The sequence below is a fragment of the Nicotiana tabacum genome, chromosome 18 (assembly GCF_000715075.1).
Source record: "Nicotiana tabacum cultivar K326 chromosome 18, ASM71507v2, whole genome shotgun sequence".
Classification (NCBI taxonomy): Eukaryota; Viridiplantae; Streptophyta; class Magnoliopsida; order Solanales; family Solanaceae; genus Nicotiana; species Nicotiana tabacum.
Window position 1 is genome coordinate 99800903 of NC_134097.1, and position 21228 is coordinate 99822130.

The window sequence follows — 21228 nt, forward strand, 5'->3', positions numbered from 1 at the left end:
TTTTTGATGCACCCCCAGAAAATATTGCCAGAGATCTCTGTATCCCACTGGTGTCTCACAATTTCTGTAAAATCGTCTTGATCCACCCAAAATTTCAAGAATTTGAAGTACTTGATGTAGTTATCTTCTTCATTCTGTGCAGACATCATGATCGGGCAATCATCAAAGCTAATTCTTGTCAATTGTTTTATACTTAGCAGTTTTGGAAAAACAGGCCTCCCATTCATCATTAACTACCAACCTAACCTTTTCCAAATGACTTCTTTACCCTTTCTTTCATTACACCAAGTGAATGCTTGCCTAGTATAACCCATGTCAGTTAAATCACAATCATGAAGACACTCTATAAAAGGTAGGCTTTTGGACAAGTTGTGAGGAGTACCACCCAACTTTTCATCAGTGCTAAGGATACTATTAAAATCCCCTATGACAGCCCATGGGTTGGAAATAGTTGAAGCAAAAACTCTCATATATTCCCAGAGATCTTCTCTTCCAGCTGATTTGGATTTTGCATATACAACAGAGACATATAAATTCTTACCAGGATTATTGGGAGTTATTTTGCAGGTAATTATATATGGCACCCGGAACCTTCAAATCCTAGATCCGCCTCTGATTGCAGGATTCCTAAGTTATAGTCCACTTCCCTTACATGTTTTGTCAATCGTTTCCTGGACTTCATTTCTTTTTGTTTTCGTTTTCCCGCTGCAAATTGCTTGAGCCAATAACTCGGTTTCCTCATCAGTCATCTCTTCTTCAGTAAACTCCTCGGATGTCTCTTCTTCTTTTTCTTCTTTTGTGGTAGTGTTATCTGCCCGTTCATCCTGGAGCTCTTTTCCATTTTGATTAGTGTTTTATTCTTCAGGCCCTTTGCTTGACTCTCTCATGTGGTCAATATTATTCTGAGGTTCCTCCTTATTGCTTAGACTATCAAATTTATTGCAAGTACTTGCATTTTCCTCTATGAGCAGAATCTGCTTTTTAGCTCTTGTGTTCTTATTCAACTGTACTTTCCATCGCTCTTCTTCTTCATGTTTAGAGTCTTGAAATAGAACTACCTGAAGATCTTTGGGGTTCTCAATAGGGATCTGTAACTCTCCTGCATCATTTGTCAACTTTTCTATTGCAATTTTATTTGGAGTTTTTGGTTGTGCTTTGCAGCTAGAAGTGCTCGCTCCTGCACCATTTATCAGCTTCTCTTGGGTAATTTGGTTTGGAACTGTTGGCTTTGGATTGCTGCTAGGTGCGACCTTTGCTTCCATTTCTTTCTCTTTCTCCATTGTTATTAATCCTTACTTTTGATGCTCGGCCAAAAATGTATTTATTTATCCATTGTTACATCACGTTCTAGTAGTTTTTACTCGTCATTTGACTATTAATTACGTAAAGAATTACAAAAAAATACACATGACTTCACACCATAATAAAAAATAGCACATATTTTTATGTTTTATCCCACCTAGCCCATATTGTACATATTTTGAAATCACTAGCAAATTTAAAATCTGTGTTCTTACAACCATTGCTTCTAAAAATCATGGAGTTAAATCTGTGTTCTCACAACCATTGCTTTCACTCTCTCTTTTTCTCACATCTTCTACATATGCTTCAAGAGACCATGTATTTTCTGCTTCTCCTCTTATGTCACCTGCTTGCAATGTAAGAAAATTGAAGAGCAAAAGTCCACCATTGAAGTTCATTCAAAATTTTGTTTTTGAAAATGAGTTTTATTGAATTTGTTAATTGTTTGGATTGGGTGTTGTTCCAATTGATTGAAAATATCAAAATGAGTTCAAAATTTAAATTTAAAGTGATTTGGAGTAGATTTGAGTTAAATTTCAGAAAAAACGCAAGGAAGAAGACGAAGTCAGTTTTTTATATAATTATATATAATCTTGTATAATAGTGTATATGAGTGTAGAAATACACCTTATACACTATTATACACTTTTATACACATTTATACAAGCGTTTGTAGACGAACTTCTTTCACGATTTTTAGTTGCAATTCTTATTCAAAACCAGTCCAAATTTCCATTAAATGACTTCAAATTTTATATACAACTTCCTTATACTATTTCTAACAAGTCTTTATAGTACCCACTTCAAATTTCTCACAAAATCAAATTCGGAATTTAAACCCACATATTTAAGCTTGTTAAAAATCTAATTTTCAACAACCCAAATGAATTTGGTTTGTTGAATTAATATTTGAGTCACAGTTACTGATTCGAAAATTAATTTAAAATCTTGAGGAATTTTTTATAAAAATTAAATAGTAATTTTGAGAACCTATTGGAGTTGGATGTTGAATCTTAGCCTATTATTTTTGGCCTAGTTGGTTGTAAATTGAAATATGGGCTATAAAATTGAAAAATAGGGAGCCCAGTTATTCTAATGTGAATTTTTCCCATAATTATATTAGTTTGTGCTTATATATTATATTTGAACTGTGTAGCAATAAAGCGGTATGAAGATGACATTTAGAACAAACTTAAATAAAACGCGAAAGAAAAAGAAAAAAAAATAAAAGAATATAAAATGGGGGGACACCCTTTGGTGTTTGTCCCCCAAGGATACAATAAAAAGACAAATGGAGGCAAAAACGTACCTGGGAAAGACGCTTGAAAGAGCAGGCGGCAAACTCACTGGATCCAGCGCTAAGGTTTAGGTCAGCGTCTCGCGCTGGCCTGGACGCCGGAGGCGGGGATTTTTCGGGACAAGATTATTTCGGTCCTATATAGTACCAACTCGTATATAAGGAGTCCTAAACATATTTTGAAGGGGATCTAACATACATTGAAGGAGAATTGACGTGGGAGAACACACATCATGCTTGGAGGAGGCTTCTAACTAGTTTTTCTTCTCTTCCTTTAATTTCATAGTTTATTTGTTCTAGAGTTTTGGGTGCTATATGAACGTTGTAGTTTGAAACTTGAATTGTTCTTATTATTTTATCATATTGATTTATTTATTCAATCTTGCACTTAATTATTTGATTGTTTGATCAACAATTGAATACTATCTACGAATCTAGAATTGAACTCAGGAGAGGGAATCATAGATTGCATATAAGATTGAGTAGAGTAAGATCTTAACTCTTAGAGGGGGGGGGGGGCGGATTTGTGGTTAGGATAGGAATATACCTAATTGCCTTGCTTGGTTACTATACGGGAATTATTAATGCGTTCTTGTTAATTCTAATTCCATAGGAATATAATCGTTAGATTAGCTTGAATATGTGAGTTGTACTTCGAGAGAAGGCTACGAGCAATATTAACCCTGTCAACCAATAAATCAGATAAATTAATTAGACGATTTAAGTGAAAAACTCAACAGAATTGTTAGCTAACCCATAACTCTAGAATATTCACTCACATTGAATTCGTCTCTATAAATTTGCCAACTTATTTTCTTTAATCTCTTAGTTTGTCACTTTAGATTAGTTTTAGCTAAATATTCATACTTTCAGATTAGCTTGAATAGATTAATTGTTTGGTTTAATTTAGTTGATAGTTAATCACAAGTCCCTGTGAGTACTTAGGCACGTCTTCATATTCAATCTTTTGTTCGTGGCCTTGTAGAGGATTAGCTGCATTCCTTTGACCAACAAATATATGATCCAATCTAGGTTTGGTCAAATCAATCTCCACTCGAACTTTTGCCATACTTGGTCTAGTCATTCCCTTTGTAGCAACATCCATTCCCAGAGGGGTTCCAATTGGGCTCAAAATTTGTTTGACATAGTGCCAAGTATGCAGATGGAACACAAGGTTTGGCAAAAGTACCCATACTGGAGTTATTTGTGATGACCCAAAGAGGTCATCTTTCGTTTTAGAATCTGATCCTGTATTTCGAGACCTTAAAAACTTCATTTTCATTCTTCTCGATTTGTGTGTGCAGTCCGGGCGAGCTTCCGAAAAGTCTTATATGAAAATTTGAGAAAAATATTGAGTTTTTGCCTTTAAGTTAATTTAAGTTGACTTCGGTCAATATTTTGAGTAAACGGACCTGAACCCGTGATTTGACGGTCCCGAAGGATCCGTAGTAAAATATGGGACTTGGGCGTATGCCTGGAATCGAATTCCGAGGTCCCTAGCCCGAGAAATGAATTTTTGAAGAAAATTATTTAACTGAAAATATAATGATTTTTGGAAATTTAATAGGTTTTGATTTTGTTGGTATCAGATCCGTATTTTGGTTCCGGAGTCCGGTACAGGTCCGTTATGGTATTTAGGCCTTATCTGTGAAATTTGGTGAAAAACGGAAGAGGTTTGATGTAATTCGGACCCTTGGTTGAGAAAATAAAATTTTTGAACTATCTTGAGAATTTCATGAGTTTTGGTGTTGAATTCATAGTTCTAGATGTTATTTTGGTGATCTCATCGCGCGAGCAAGTCCGTACGATGTTTTTAGACTTATGTGCATGTTTGGTTTGGAGCCCCGAGGGCTCTGGTGAGTTTTGGATAGGCCACAGAATGTTTTGAGACTTAAGAAAATTGATGGTTTGTTTCAGGTCTGCAGGCTTCGCATTTGCGAAGACTGGCTTGCAAATGCGAGCATCGCATTTGCGATCAGTGGGGCTGGGAGGGGACCTTCGCAATTGCGAAGCTCAGGATCACATTTGTGATGTGAACAGGTCGCATTTGCGAATAAGCGTTTGCATTTGCGATGAAAGCAGGCCCTGGACATTCTTTGCATTTGCGATGAGATGTTCGCATTTGCGTCGCAAATGTGATATCTGCAACTGTTCAAAAACGATTCTGAACAGGATTTTTGATTCATTTCTCAAATTTTCAAACCCTAAACTTCAAGAAGAGATTTTCCAAAGACAAATTCTTCCCCAAATCATAGGTAAACAATTTCTTACTAATTTCTTTCAATCTATTTATTCCTTTTACAAGATTTCATCTTAAAATCTAGGGATTTTCATTGGAAATTGGGTGTTTTTGGGTGAAATATGGGGATTTAGACCTCAAATTGAGGTCAAATTCCAAAACCAATTGTATATCCGAGCTCGGGGGTGAATGAGTAATCAGGTTTTGGTCCGAACTTCGAGTTTTGACCAAGCGAGCCCGGGGTCAATTTTTGACTTTTTGGAGAAATGTTAGGAAACCTATAATTAAACATTGGAATTGAGTTCTTTAGCATTTATTGATGTTATTAAGTTAATTATGACTACATACAAGCGGATTGGAAGTGGAACCGAGAGGTAAAGCGGTAATTGAGGCTTGATTTTTGGCTGTGGAATCGAGGTAAATGTTTGGTCTAACCTTAACTTGAGGGAATATGTGTTGTCTTCTTATTGGCTATGTGTTAGTATTGAGTACGACGTATAGGTATGGTGATGAGTATCTACACGTTGATGTTGAGCATGCAAGTGAGTCTTATACTGTGACCGTTGTGTCTCTTATTACGTACTATTCATGCTTAAATTGGTGATTCTCCATGTTGAACAAGTCTTATGATATTTTCTTGGTATTGGATCATTGTCGAGTATTGACTCAAGTTGAGACTTATTTTGTGAGGTTAACTGTTGAAACGAGATTGGTTATAGCTGATTCCCTTGCCGGGATGTTATTGTTTCCATTGTTTAAGTGAGGAAGAGTATAAAACACGAAGGGTGATGTCGTGCACGATATTGTGAGTGATTGTTAATGCACGAAGGATGATACCGCGCATGATATTGTGAGTGAGTGTTAATGCACGAAGGGTGATGTCGTGTCATATTATGTGAGTGTTAATGCACGAAGGGTGATATCGTACCATATTCTGTGAGTGTTAATGCACGAAGGGTGATGTCGTACCATATTCTCTGAGTGTTAATGCACGAAGGGCGATGTCGTGCCATGATTTGAGAGAGTAAAAGCACAAAGGCTGATGCCATGCCATTTTTGTTGTTTCTTATGGTGAGGACGAGAGTAAAAGCACGAAGGGTGATGCCGTGCACATGTTACTATGTTATTACTTCTGTTGGTTTAAAGCCTGATGTTAATTTTGCTTCTTTACTGTTGTTACACCCCATGTTTTCGTACGTGGAAGTACGCCATGAGTAAATTGATATAAGCTCGGAAATGAGATGTTACATTCCGCATTTTTCGTACGTTAAGGTTTCGTCGTAAGTTAATCGACGTAAGTCCAGGAATGAGATTTATTTTGGGATTATAAGCATTATTCTATTTCAAACAAGTGATGAGTAAATTTGTGAGGTGAGAGGGGAGGCAAGTCGAAGAAAATGAATTTTCGTCCAAGTTTAACATATTGGGATAAAATACTGCCCGAGTTAAAATCTTGGTATTTATGAACTAGTACATACAAGGTACCACATGACCATGATAGTAAGGTGTATAAGGTATGTGAGAAGTGAGTAGTATTTTAAATAAGTTGAGGTAATTCTTAATTATGTAGATAATCGGGTAATTATTGATTTTAGTGGGAGATTAACAATTAATTAAGGTGATTGGTGGTTAATAGTTGGGAATGGATAAACATTATGTGGCAGCCCAAGTTTGTCTTGATCAAGCCAAGAAATGACTCTTAAGTCTTGTAAAAAGGTGTCACATTTTAATGAGAATTTTTGACTAAGCCTTATTAGGTGGGGCCCACATCATTATAAAAAGGGACCTTTCTAATGTCATTCATTCATTTCTAGGAAAGTTTCATACGGATCTTCTATGGAATAAGCTTCACTTTCTAAGGTCATTCATTTCTTTTTAGGAAAGTTTCATACGGATATGCTATGGAATAAATTAGCTTCAACAAAATTTCACACGATGTTATACTGCGTAATAGCAACATGATTTTGCGATTCTAAAGGAGTACGATATAATTTTTCTCAAGAGAATCGACTCAGGTATGTTAAGGTTATCCCTTCTTTATCTTGGCATGATCCATACCATTCAAACGAAACGAGCAAATGCACAAATTCCATAAATGACTTTATTCATAGAAATAATAGAGATGCTTATGTTCTTGATTTCCCATGTGTCATGTTATTATTATAACTTCTGTTCATGGGTCTCAGAAAAATACGTATTTGATAAAGTTTATCTGAAAGGCATATAGATTTTTATGGCATTCCGAGAAAATCTTATTAACGTATTTCTTTCGCATTTCATGAATTTATACATGTACATTGACCCATGACTATATGACGTTATATATGCGTATATATGTATATTATAATAGGGATATGGATAAAGGTTACAACATTATATACGCACCACCACCTGATCAACTGGTATACGTTGATAATTTTGCCCATAGTGGCCGAGATGATGGAATGCCCTCAGAGGCTTGATGATGTTATGAACACATATACCTATGCATGATATGACATTCATACGCAAATGCATGACAATATAAGTATTTCATGATTTACAGAGTTATCCAAACTTACAGGCTGAGCCATTTACTCTATATTTCTTCCATGTCTGTTATTATTTATGTGCCTTACATACTCGGCACATTATTCGTATTGACGTCCCTTTTGCTTGGGGGCGCTGCGTTTCATGCACGCAGGTCCCAATAGCTTGGTCGAGAGCCCTCCAAGTAGGCTAATAGCTCAACGGAAGATGTTGGTGCGCTCCATTTGCTTCGGAGTTGCTTGTTTGGTTAGTATGATTTAGATGTGTATTGTTTGGTATGGCGGGACTCTGTCCCGACCTTTATGAAAATTATGTATTCTTAGAGGCTTATAGACAGATGTCATGTACGTAAAAGATTGTATGGCCTTATTGGGTTATTTGGTCTTATAGGCCCGTATGTCTTATGTATAAGTTGGTATCACATCTTGTATTCTACTTATCTCACGGTAGCCTTCCGGCTCAGTATCAATGATAGTATGACATGAAAAGATGCATTATGTTGGTACTCGATTGAGTAAGGTACCGAGTGCCCATCGCGGCCCATCGGTTTGGGTCGTGACAAGTGGTATTAGAGCAGTTCTAACCTAGGGAGTATACAAGCCGTGTCTAGTAGAGTCTTGTTTATGGGTGTGTCGTGCACCACACTTATAAGCAGGAGCCTATAGGGCATTTAGGACTGTCACTCTTTCTTCTTACTCTAGATTGTGTGGTAGAGCTCACTTATAAGAATTCAAATCCCGAACTTCTATTCGTAATAAGATAATGCCTATATTCAGGAAGACGATCAATAAAAGACATAGCTGTGGAAGTGTTGAGTTAGAGGAACTCGATTTTGCATATTGCTTATGATAAGTAAATGAGAGGTCTTCAACCGATCATGCGTGTACTAAAAGGTGTACGGTTCTTGATAATGAGCTTTTAGGAAAGAATACTTATCTACATTTATGGTAATAAGGAATAACAGAATTGAAAGTTAGACACGAGTTGCAACAAGTAAAAGAAACAAGGTGAATAAGGGTACGAGCTATTCAGGAAGAGAGATATAAGCATTTTGAGTTACCTTCAACAGTAACAGAGGTATGTATAATTGGCCACACCGATCTGAGTTATGCTCTATGGGAAATAACAAATATGGTTTAAGATAAGGATATAATATCACGATCCGGCTGGGGTTAGAGTGAGCCAAAATGGTGGACGAATTGTTTGCGTTAGTTGACATTTCCAAAGGATATTGCAAATGTGCTAATAGATCTCCTTGTGAGACACCCAAATGGTGCACACTAAAATAGTACAGCTAGATATGAGTACTACAAAGATAGGAACTTGAAACCTTGAAGGGATAAATATTACCTTAGCATGGCTCCCGTCCCTAGAAGAGCGAAAACGTTGAGCAAACCAAAGAGCCAATGAATGAAGCAAGGAGAGCTAAAAGCAAAAGAATGTCTTGTTGAAGTTTTCAAAAGAAAGGGATACGCAGAAATATTAGCAGGGAAATAAGAAGAGAGATAAGGAAGCATTATGAGTAAGATGTGATACATGGATGACAATAATAGATCAAAAAGATGAAAATACTATAGAGTCTATAGTCAAGTAAAGGAAAATACGAGAGGTGACAGGACTTAAGGCAACAAGAAAGTATAGGCCATACAGTCACATTCGCATTTCGAGAAATAAGTTCGCGACTTTAACATGATTAATAGAAGGAAAAGTTAGACCCCAGAATAATAGAAACCAGTATGGATTGGTGAACAAGGTAAACTAAACATCAATTAGGAACTGAGTGATTTGATAATAGTCGGCATCATGAGAATTTCATATTTCATTCCGGCGATAGTAGAATGGACAACAGAAGAAAATTTATGAGAAATTCAGATAATGGTCATTCAGGAAGACGCTTCCCTAAAGCAAGCAATGTGAGCAAAGTTAAGCTTAAGGGACTGTATGTACCAGTTACATTAAGTCTCACCCTCGCGAGTAAGGAATTTTGTTATCCGTGGTACCGAAGTATTATCGCAAGGCAAGTAAGGGTCATCTACAATTTGAAAAGACGCCAGAGCTGAAAAGGTAAAACATCTATACGTAGATCATCATAGCACTAAATCTTAGTACTCCCCTAAAGGTGGGAATATGGAGTGATGTGGTAGTAAGACAGAATTTTGTTCTAGTAACTATGGAATGGTAAAGGAAGAGTGCGATAAAAATGAGAAAGGAATGAGATTGCACTTATCTGAATCCTACAGATATGCTATGGTTCCAGAACGTTATGTAAGTACAACATTAAAAAAAGGAAGTACTGTCCGGAAGGTTATTGATAAATAAGGAGCCGATGCAAGGGGTAAGTTAGACAAAGAAAATAAACCAAGAGAGATTACGTGGAATATGGATATGAGAATGGGCCGACGAGTAGTTAGTAGTTGATTCAGAAAGAGCCTAGTCATGACTAGACAAGAAGTTATAGACAAATCAGTAGATCATGCAAGATAAATGTAGTAAACTCTAACATGGAGAATTCAGCCTTGCAGTAATGTCATTATAATACTTAAGATATATTCAAATAGGAGTCGGGGTAGTTAAAGGTACCATATGAGTGTTACGGAAATAAAAAGAGGGTGCCACTGGGAAGACAGTCAAAATATTATTTTATAAGCAACCCTACAAGCCCAAGGGCGTGGAGGTAAGTAACTACGGATAAGTATAGGCAAGGAAGGACATCAGAAGGTCCATCGAGTATACAATGTAATAAGCTCACAAATTTACAAGAGTCAGAGGGTCCTCCCTAAGTATTATAATGAAAGACTAGCTGATAAATAAGGAAGTAGGCTACAACCTAAGCACAATGACCTAAAAAGGAAATGGTCTTGTAACAACAGTCTGACAACAACATTATATGCATTCTATAAGAAGGTGACGCCTACTGTGGCCACCTACCGTGGCTACTGAATGGGGAGTAAAATTAGAAGTGATATTCAAGATCATACGAGCTGTATGGAATTCCAATATGTGTGGGCACTAAGATATACTAAGTATGCACGCAACAAGTGGCAGAATGACCAGGAGAAGTAATAGCTTACACTAAAAGAAAGATGAGAGGGAACAGAAGGAATTATTCGAGCAATGATCCAGAGTTAGTCACGTTGTGAACGCACTTAAGATTTGGAGTATTATCCATGAAGCATAGATGTTGACAATCATACAACCGTAGAAGACTCCGGTACGAGTTAAAAGAAAGAATTGAGTCCAGGTCATAAACAAAGGATTGAATTGTTAAAGAGTTATATCATGGATATTCCATAGCGCCCATAAAAGGCTATAAGTAATAACTGATACCATGAGATGCAAATCAGAAGATAGATTAAGCCTGCATAAAGGTTGATCAGAGGAAAGAGGAAACCAAAGAGTTACAGCAACTAAGTAAATTAGGAGTTTGATTTTTGCATCCAGAAAATTATGGACATAGTGATTGAGAGCATTGCAGGATCACTCTTAATATAAGAGGTATAAGAGAGATAATACAGTAGCCATATTTTATAACGGCTCTACGATAAATCCAGATAGAGGAAGTACCAGCCTCATAAGAAGTCAGTATGAAGCTCTCACCAAATTGTGTATGTACACTAGAGGTGCAAGTATTATTGTAGAGCTTCAAGTCGTGAATATGAATTATACCTATGTGGAATGGAAGTTATGAACGAGAGAGAAGAATGTGAGGCAGTATTTTAAGGTAAGTGAGGTAAAGGTGAACAACGTACGAGATACCCAAATGTAGAAGGTTGTGAATAATCCATACTTCGGATAGAAGGCTAGAAGCATTGAGATTCAGTATTGATAGTGGCATTGTCAGTGGCATATCTTCCAGTCGATGATTTCTAGGTATCGAGAGGTCTAGTTAAGAGAGTAAAAGAAGAGTTTGAGATGATGTGATGTCTCGCTTGATATTCCAGAATAACATAAGGAAATCTATGGTGTAAGCAAGTTGAAGAAAGATTGCGAGTAGTATAAATGAATATGTGTAGGTCGCAAGCTAAAGTATGGTAAAGCGATAAGGTTTTAAGAAGACATAAGTAAGGATAAGAAAGGGGCAAGTGAGAAGGTGATGAGAATGGATAAGTCCCCAGGATTAAGCCCATGAAAATAAGAGAGATGATGGTTTCTCTAAGTTATAGAAAGTTCAGTATTGCCTGAATGATCTCAAAGGAGTCTAAGACTAGTAGAGTTTGGGGGAGATGGAATGCTACCCTGGTAGTAGAACGAAGGTGTAATTGTGATAGATGAAAGATAACGTTTGGGCCTTCAATTGAGTAATGATTTCATAAATTGTACAGGATTAAAATACCCACGTAAGATAAATCATATTGGGATGCTATAAAATACGGTTATGGAAGTATAGTATCGCCTCTAGGTGGATAAATCTAATTACTCCAGATGTCCCTGATGAGACATGAGCCCTAGGGGCAGTATTACATAAGAGATCAAGTTATCAGTGGTAGATAATAGATCAACATTAAGGTGAATCAACAGTAGATGGACAAAAGTCACAAAGTATGAGGTGAGATTAGGCCATCATTCTTAAGATGAACAAGTAATAAGGAAGCATTAAAGGACTTAGATTTATACATATGGGATAAGTAATGAAAGTAACTCGGAGTTCGGTAGCAGACCTCAGTAACGATAAATCGAAGTAAGAGTTATGGTATAGTATGACGAATAGATAAACGGATCTATGAAATAAGGTATAACAATATTCGTAAGTTCGACAAAGTGCCGAGCGAAGAACTTCAGTATACCTACAGATGCCCAGAGGGACATTTTATCAAGCTCTGTATATGTTTGCAAAGTGAGGCCTAGAGATTGGCTAAAAGATGGAGGAAATAGGAGAAAAGAGTTGCATAAGCGCACATACAAGAAAAAAGTCATACATGCTGCATGACAGAAGGTAGCAAGAGTCACGAGATTGGTGCGAGAAAGAGGCCTAAAGGGGGGAATACCCTGGCCTTTGGATTTATTCACAAAACAGTTGCCTAGATGGCAAGGAGAGTATTAAAGTATTCGAAAGACATAGGTTATAAAAATGATAAGTGCATCAGTCAACATTCGAGGACGAATGTTCCAAAGGGGGAAATAATGTTACACCCCATGTTTTCATATGTGGGAGTACACCATGAGTAAATTGATATAAGCTCGAAAATGAGATGTTACATTCCGTATTTTTGTATGTTAAGGTTTCGTCGTAAGTTAATCGACGTAAGTTCGGGAATGAGATTTATTTTAGGATTATAAGCATTATGCTATTTCAAACAAGTGATGAGTAAATTCGTGAAGGTGAGAGGGAGGCAAGTCAAAGAAAATAAATTTTCGTTCAAGTTTGACATATTGGGATAAAATACGGCACGAGCTAAAATCTCAGTATTTATGGACTAGTACCATACAAGGTACCACGTGACCATAATAGTAAGGTGTATAAGGTATGTGAGAAGTGAGTAGTATTTTAAGTAAGTTGAGGTAATTATTAATTATGTGGACAATCAGGTAATTATTGAATTTAGAGAAAGATTACCAATTAATTAAGGTGATTGGTGGTTAATAGTTGGGAATGGATAAGCATTATGTGGCAGCCCAAGTTTGTCTTGATCAAGCCAAGAAATGACTCTTAAGTCTTGTAAAAAGATGTCACATTTTAATGAGAATTTTGTGACTAAGCCTTATTAGGTGGGGCCCACATCATTATAAAAAGGGACCTTTCTAAGGTCATTCATTCATTTCTAGGAATGTTTCATACGGATCTTCTATGGAATAAGCTTCACTTTCTAAGGTCATTCATTCCTTTTTAGGAAAGTTGCATACGGATATGCTATGGAATAAATTAGCTTCAACAAAATTTCACATGATGTTATACTACGTAATAGCAACAGGATTTTGCAATTCTAAAGGAGTACGGTATAATTTTTCTCAAGAGAATCGACTCAGGTATGTTAAGGCTATCCCTTCTTTCTCTTGGCATGATCCATACATTATAAAAAACGAGCAAATGCACAACTCCCATAAATGACTCTATTCATAGAAATTATTATTATTATTATTATTATTATTATTATTATTATATTATTATTATTATTATTATTATTATTATTATTATTATTATTATTATTATTATTATTATTATTATTATTATTATTATTATATCTTTTTCATTGGTTTAAAAAAAATACGTATTTGATAAAGTTTATCCGAAAGGCATATGGATTTTTATGTCATTCCGAGAAAATTTTATTAACGTATTTCTTATGCATTTCATGAATTTATACATGTCCATTGACCCATGACCAGATGGCGTTATATACGCATATATATGTATATTATATTTATATGGGATATGGAAAAAGGTTACGGCGTTATATATGCACCACCACTTGATCAACTGGTATACGTTGATAATTTTTCCCATAGTGGCCGAGATGATATGATGGAATGCCCTCAGAGGCTTGATGATGTTATGAACACATGTACCTATGCACGACATGATATTTATATGCAAATGCATGACACTATAAGTATTTCATGATTTATAGAGTTATCCAGACTTACAGGCTGAGCCATTTACTCTATATTTCTTTCATGTCTGTTATGTACTTATTTATGTGCCTTACAGACTCGGTACATTATTTATATTGACGTCCCTTTTGCCTGGGGATGCTGCGTTTCATGCCCGCAGGTCCCGATATCTTGGTCGAGAGCCCTCCAAGTAGGCTAGCAGCTCAGCGGAAGATGTTGATGTGCTTCATTTGCTTCGGAGTTGCTTATTTGGTTAGTATGATTTAGACGTGTATTGTTTGGTATGGCGGGACTCTGTCCCGACCTTTATGAAAATTATGTATTCTTAAAGGCTTGTAGACATATGTCATGTACGTAAAAGATTGTATGGCCTTGTCAGTCTATGTTCAGTATACGAGTGGTTATTTGGTCTTATAGGGCCGTATGTCTTATGCTTAAGTTGGTATCACATCTTGTATTCTACTTATCTCACGGCAGCCTTCTGGCTCAGTATCTATGATAGTATGACATGAATAGATACATTATGTTGGTACTCGGGTGAGTAAGGTACCGGGTGCCCGTCACGTCCCATCGGTTTGGGTCTTGACAACTATATTACTGCCAGAATTAGATATTCCCCTCAGCATGTTTCCCCTTCCCGTTATGTTTTGTTAAATTTTTGTTATTATTACTTTCTCGTATATGATTTAACTACACAAGTTTATATTGTTGTCGTGTCTTAGCCTCATTACTACTTCGCCGAGGTTAGGCTCGACACTTACCAGTACATGGGGTCGATTGTACTAATACTGTACTCTGCACTTTCTGTGCAGATTTCGATGTCGGACCTCGTGAGTAAAGTTTGGGTTGCTGGCTTCAGTCCACAGGATACCTAAGGTAGATTTGCTGGTGTTCGCATAACCTGGAGTCCCCTTCTTCCCCGTTTTTTGGATTTTCTGTCTCTTTCTATTTTGAAAACATATGTATTTCTTTCAAACCTATATTTATAGAATTTTTAGACATTCGTGGATTATGACACCAGATCATTGGGGTAGTCATGTATTAGAGTTGTTGAACTGTTATAGCACTTCCGCACTTTATCTCTGTTTGGCTTTAGCTATTATTTATTTTTATTTTGGTTAATAATTAATGTAATAAAAACTTTATTTATCGTCTTGCCTAGCTTTCAAGAGTAGGCGTCATCACGATCCCAATGGTGGAAAATCCGAGTCGTGACATTATTGGACTGTCTTCTTCAAGTGTGAAGTCAGGGGTCCATCTGCTTAACCACATAGGCTGACCTTCAATTTCAATTACATGCTTAAAATACACAGCTTTGAAGTCTTCTTCATTGTAGACGTCAATAAACACATTCTTGTTGTCATATAACCATATTTTAATCAAACCCTTGATTGGAATAGTTTCTTTGACAGCTGCTCGGATGGTTTCGATTTAGAGTCGGGTCTTCAATAATCTCCCATTGATGGTGTATTTGCATTCTTAATCCATTATGCCATAATAATCTTCAGCGTCGAATATCACCACCGGCATCCTATTATGGGTTGTAATTTCAGTTTTCAGAATTTCTCGCTGACGGGCGGAGCTAAGTTGCGATCCAGCCACAACGCTGAAGTAATTGTTTTTGGGTAGAATTATGTCAAGGGAATTCATTGCTATACCTGAAGGATCAGGTGGCTAGCTTGGACGCGCCGGTATTAGGCCGGCCGTCCTCTCCATGAGGTGGAACGTGGGTATCAGTCGAAGTAATTTGAGAGTAGAATATTTCGGTTAGAGATAGAAAGGGAAAGAGCCATTTTTTTAATTCTAAAAGACTCAAAAACTCAAGAACTACATTCCGACAAGATGGTTGATTGCAACAATTTGAATTTCAACAAACATCATAACATTCCAAAAATACGAGAGACAATTCAATCTATTTGAGTTTTTGTGTTCTCTGGTGCAGACGCTAGAAAATCCAAAATACCAACCTAATTCTAACTAGGATGACTCCATAAATTTAGTGGTTTAAAGTCAAATTTTGATAAGAAGCCTTATACTTTTTTATGTTAGGATTCATAGATGTATACACATACATATACAAAAAAAAAATTAGTGTTGCTGTTTTTTCATACTTATTGTTTAAGTATAATATTCTTAAATGATATAAAGCGTTTAACTTCACATAATAATATTATTAAGGAGTATTTAAATAAATAATATGTTAGACATGTATTTACCATCTATTTCCTTTGATATTGTTGTAAAAAATTGCATTTATTAATATAAAGATTTGAGTAGTTTTATTCAAGTTCTAAAATATTTTTACTGTTAAAGAGTAGACAGACTTTCTTCCTTTCTTTCTTTATGTATTACAAATTTTGTGTATTTTTTATTTTTCTGCGAATTTTAATATTGTCTAAACTAAAATAAAATCATAAAATTCACTTTTAATTTTTTTGGGCTTTATAGTTTAAAGTTAAAATTGAGTTACCAAAATGTCCATCAAAATCTAAAAGTCCATTTTATCCTTACTAAATACTACTCTTATAATATTTTTGATATCAAATAAACAATCTTACCTAAAATTGAGAGTTGAAAGTGTGTCTTTAACTTTAATGTACAATGTATATGTAAATGAAAATATTTGGTGAATGAATTTTTTTTTTATTAAAGACTTAATCTTATTCACTTTTCTTATCAATACTCTTTGAATAGAAAAAAGTAAATGTAGTATATTCGGACCAAATCAAAGTTTGGTGATGCTTAGATTTTTATAGACGATCAAATACATGTAATTGAAGTCGATACCATTGATTTCTCCAACTTATTTTCAACAAATATTCACAGCGTTTGTTGGAATTATATTTGGGCCGTCTGTTTGAGCCTTGTAATTATTTTAGATAGGTCATTCTTTTTCTTCTTCCGCTTTTGACCTACTTTGCGTTGGGCGTGTATATATACATTACTGGTTTCGGGTTTTAGAACTAACAGGTTATTTTGCAAAATATCTAATCAATATCTTCTTTCTTGAACCTTCCTTCCCTAAGTTAGGTTTTTAATTTCTTCTTTATTTTTGCTCGATTTCATACAATCTAACATGGTATCAGAGCATTTTCATCAAAGATTCGGTTCAATCTCCGATTTTTAGTACCTCAATTTCTCCGTTTCTTCCTATTTCCAGAAAATTGAAAAACCTAGTTTTTTTTTGAAGTTCTAGTCCAAACTTGTGTTCAATTTCCGTTGATAAGATTGATCGAGTTCCTTTCAAATGTTATTGTGGATAAAAGCTATACTTTAGCGGCAGTTTTTTCTCAGTTTGTGGATTAAAGTGGTGATTGCTTGGGGGTACGTGACAGTGATAAGTTTTTCTTTTGCTGGTTTATCAGGCTTTTGACTTCATTTTCCGATGGACGCTCCTGATATTTTGGTACCATTTCTCGCTGCAGCTCATTTATTTTACTAGTTATTAATATGCCTTTATCTTCTGTGCCCTAGTTTTTATATGTTATATCCATTTACTCATGAAAAATGAAAATAATGTAACCACGTCTGAAACCGACCCTAACGCCCTTACCTTTACTCAAACTGAACTTGTTTTACCTCTATCTCATCCATTCTATCTTCATCCTTCTGATAATCCTGGTACTATTATCGTGACCAAACAATTTAATGGGGACTATTTTGGAGCATGGAGAAAAGGCATTATTATTGCCTTGGGGGCACAGAAGAAGTTAGGATTCATTAATGGGAGTTATGTTCAGATTCTCTTTTATTTGAACAGTGGGAACAATGCAATAACATGATCAATAGCTGGATCCATAATTCTTTAGACCCGTATATTTCACAGAGTGTCATATGTTCCAAGTCTGCTAATAGTCCATGGGATGAATTGAAGTAGAAGTATGGGCAAGAAAATGGTGCTAGGATGTATGAAGTCCTTTACCAAATGGTGCTAGGATTTATGAAGTTCAAAAGGACTTGAGTTCTATATCTAAAGGTTCTCCTAATGTGGGTGGTTATTTCAATAAGGTAAACAAACTCTGGGATGAAATGGAGTCTTTTGAAGCTAACTCTTTTTTTGTATGTGAATATAAATATGGAGGTAAACACAAAATGATTATAAAGATGAAAAATCAGAAATTGATGCAATTTTTGATGGGTTTGAATTAGGTATTCAACAAAGCTAGAGGAAATATTATGATGATACAACCACTTCCTGAAGTTAGCAAGGCTTATTCTCTAGTTGTTCAAGATGAGAAGCAGAGAGGGATTCATAATGTAACTGATTTTCAGTATAACTTTGAAACCTTTTCTGCTGGATCTAATCGTCCCACTTATAATCCAAAACCACCTCAAACCACCAATTTTACACAGAAATATACTTTTAACAATCCAAATCCTAACAATCAGGGTTTCAACAATCAAAAGGGAGGCTATGATCCAAAAGGCTCTATTGCAAATATTGTAAAAAGAGTGGACATGTAATTGAGAAGTGCTACAGGTTGCATAGGTTTCCACAACCTTATAAATCAGGGAACAAGAATGTCCGAGTTGCTGCACCTGTTCATACTTCTCATGATTCTAAGCCTGATCATTCTCTTGAGAAATGAATATTGCAAATACCATCACACCTAATTAGTACAGGAAACTTATGAATATCCTTCAACATGTTCAAGTTGGTCCTGATGATTCTCAAAGTCACTCTGCCACAACTAACTTTGCAAGTATATTTGCTTTCTCTTCTTATCTGATGAGTTGTGGTACTTGTACTTGTTTAAGTAGAGTTCTAACTCCTGAAACCTGGATTCTAGAGTATCAGATCATATGAACTTTAACAAATTTTTGTATACAAATATAACAACGCTACATGTTCCCTATCTTATTACATTACCCAATGGGTATAAAGTAAAAGTGATCTCAATTGGTTCTGTCCAATTAAATCCTTCAGCCGCTGTATCCAAGGTTTATATGTGCCTACTTTTAAATACAATCTTATTTCAGTTCACAAGTTATTAGTTAATACTTCATCACTGATGTTTTTTCACAATATGTTTGTTTTCTATAGGGCTCTTCTTTGAAGATGCCATTGGTACCTAGTAAGATGACTAAAGGGCTCTATCTGTACAACTCAAGATCACAATCTCCAGTCACACATTCTAGACCTCCATCAACTTGTCCTTCCACTCGTTTAATTCCTTTTCTATTCATGCAAATGCATTAAATGTAAATAAGTCCCAACTTCTATGTCATAATAGGTTGGGACACCTTACTGTTTTAAAATTACAAAAAATAAACTCTTTGAATGTACCATTTTCTGATAAATAGTCTTTCATTTTTTATATATGTCCATTTGCTAGACAACAAAGAAATCTTTTTACTGAGAGTAATTCTCATTCTTCCCATTTATTTGATCTTATTCATGCGGATGTTTGGGGACCGTATCACACTGCTACACAGAGATCTTATAGATATTTTCTCACAATTGTGGATGATTGTAGTAGAAACACTTGGACACACCTTCTAAGTCACAAGGGCAATGCTCTATCCATTATAAAGTCATTCTTCTCCATGGTTGAAACTCACTTCAACACCAAAATTAAAACTATTCGAATAGACAATGCTTTGGAACTTGGTACCAGTTATGAATCTATTCAATTTTTTTGTCCAAAGGCATTTTATACCAAACCTCTTGTCCTTATATACCCCAAAAAAATGGAATAGTTGAAAAAAAACATAAATATTTGCTAGAAATAGCAAGAGCTTTGCTTTTCCAATCCAAACTCTCAATTATAATTTAGGGAAATTGCATTTTAACTGCCACCTACTTGATTAACAGATTTCCTAGTACCATCTTATTAGGCAAGACTCCTTATGAGGTTTTAATTGGGGAACAACCTTCTTACAGTCATCTAAGAAGCTTTGGGTGTTTGTGTCATGCAATGATCCCTAACCACATAGGAATAAGTTCTCTCCTAGGTCTAGCGCATGTGTTATGTTGGGATATACTCCTAGAAAAAAAGGCCTATAAACTCCTACAACTTTCTGATTAGAAAATAATTTTTTCAAGGGATGTTGTTTTTTATGAAAGCATTTTTCTCTTCTCAGATGCTCCTTCTTCCAATGTTTTGTTCCCTTCTACACATATCTTTTCTGATTCGACTCAGTCACCTTCATCTATTACTTCTGTACCTATAGAGCATTGTCCTGTTTCTTCCTCTCCATCCATCCCCCCTTCTGTTCCGTCTCACAGCACTCCAGTTCTTCTTTTCCACCTTCTAAACAAGTTCCTTCACCTTCCTCACCTGATATACTTTCTTCCTCACTTCCTCTCACTTTAAGATATCCTTCCAGAACTCACAATCCTCCTCCTTACTTATCAGATTATTTTTGTGGTGTTCTTCCTCCTGCAATTCTAACTTCTATACTTGTTTTCCCTACTTTTATATGCTTCAGTAGTCTAAGTTCAATCAATTAGAATTTACTTCACAATTTGGACATCGTACATGAATCATCCAGTTTTCATCAGGTAGTGTTGCATCCTGCCTGGAAGGCTGCGATGTTGAAGGAATTTGAGGCTCTTTAACTTAATATAACCTAGGATATAGTTCCTCTCCCTATGGTAAAGAAGCCAATTGGTAATAAATGAGTTTATAAGATCAAACATAATGTTGATGGTAGTATAGAGAGATTTAAAGCTAGGTTAGTCGTAAGGGTGATACTCAACTAGAGGGGATTGATTAAAATAAAACCTTTTCTCCCGTAGTAAAAATGACCAACATTAGAACAATTATAGTTGTGACAGTCAAAAAGGATTGGACTATGTTCCAATTGGATATTTATAATGCCTTCTTATACTGGGATCTAGATAAAGAGGTGTACATGAAGATATACCAGGGCCTGACTGTTTCTGGACCCAACATGGTTTGTAAGTTGAACAAATTCTTGTATGGCCTAAAGCAAGCTTCGAGGCAATTGTATTCAAAATTAAGTGATTCTCTTCTTTCTAACAGTTACTCAGTTTCTAAGAATGATTACTCTCTGTTTGTCAAGTCCACTGACTCTCATATTACAATTGCTGCTATTTATGTTGATGATATTCTCTTGAGCGGAAATGATGATGAGGAGATGACTTCTTTCAAGCTGTTTCTGGATGATCAATTTAAGATAAAAGATTTAGGGCATTTACATTATTTTCTAGCTTCACCACTACTCATTGCTATGGGTTATATGCACAACGCGTGTGAGTTTAATTTTATGCACGAGGATAGATGGAATTTGATTAATCTAATCTCATTCTAAATTTTGTTCTACACTTGTGAAGAAAACTGTTAAT

The 21228-nt window shown here is 35.7% G+C and overlaps 1 protein-coding gene and 1 long non-coding RNA gene across 2 annotated transcripts; both read left to right on the forward strand.

Annotated features, from left to right (window-relative positions):
* Window positions 1-138: 138 nt before the first annotated feature.
* On the forward strand, window positions 139-14956 carry LOC142172816 (uncharacterized). Its single transcript, XM_075236496.1, has 4 exons — window positions 139-567; window positions 1162-1243; window positions 14077-14168; window positions 14729-14956. The coding sequence occupies exons 1-4, from the start codon at window positions 427-429 to the stop codon at window positions 14789-14791; spliced, it is 378 nt and encodes a 125-aa protein (XP_075092597.1). The 5' UTR covers window positions 139-426; the 3' UTR covers window positions 14792-14956.
* Window positions 14957-17328: 2372 nt separating this feature from the next.
* On the forward strand, window positions 17329-18815 carry LOC107783634 (uncharacterized). The gene is made up of 2 exons (XR_012702205.1): window positions 17329-17924; window positions 18066-18815. It is a non-coding gene; the product is annotated as an uncharacterized LOC107783634 (long non-coding RNA).
* The last annotated feature ends 2413 nt before the right edge of the window (window positions 18816-21228 follow it).

What these genes read in the sequence shown, in the direction of transcription:
- LOC142172816 (XM_075236496.1), top strand. Translation starts at nt 427, where the DNA reads ATGACAGCCCATGGGTTGGAAATAGTTGAAGCAAAAACTCTCATATAT. An exon ending in TGGCTTTGGATTGCTGCTAG is followed by an intron (nt 1,244 to 14,076) that starts GTGCGACCTTTG and finishes TCATGCCCGCAG; the next exon opens with GTCCCGATATCTTGGTCGAG. An exon ending in GCTTCGGAGTTGCTTATTTG is followed by an intron (nt 14,169 to 14,728) that starts GTTAGTATGATT and finishes CTTTCTGTGCAG; the next exon opens with ATTTCGATGTCGGACCTCGT.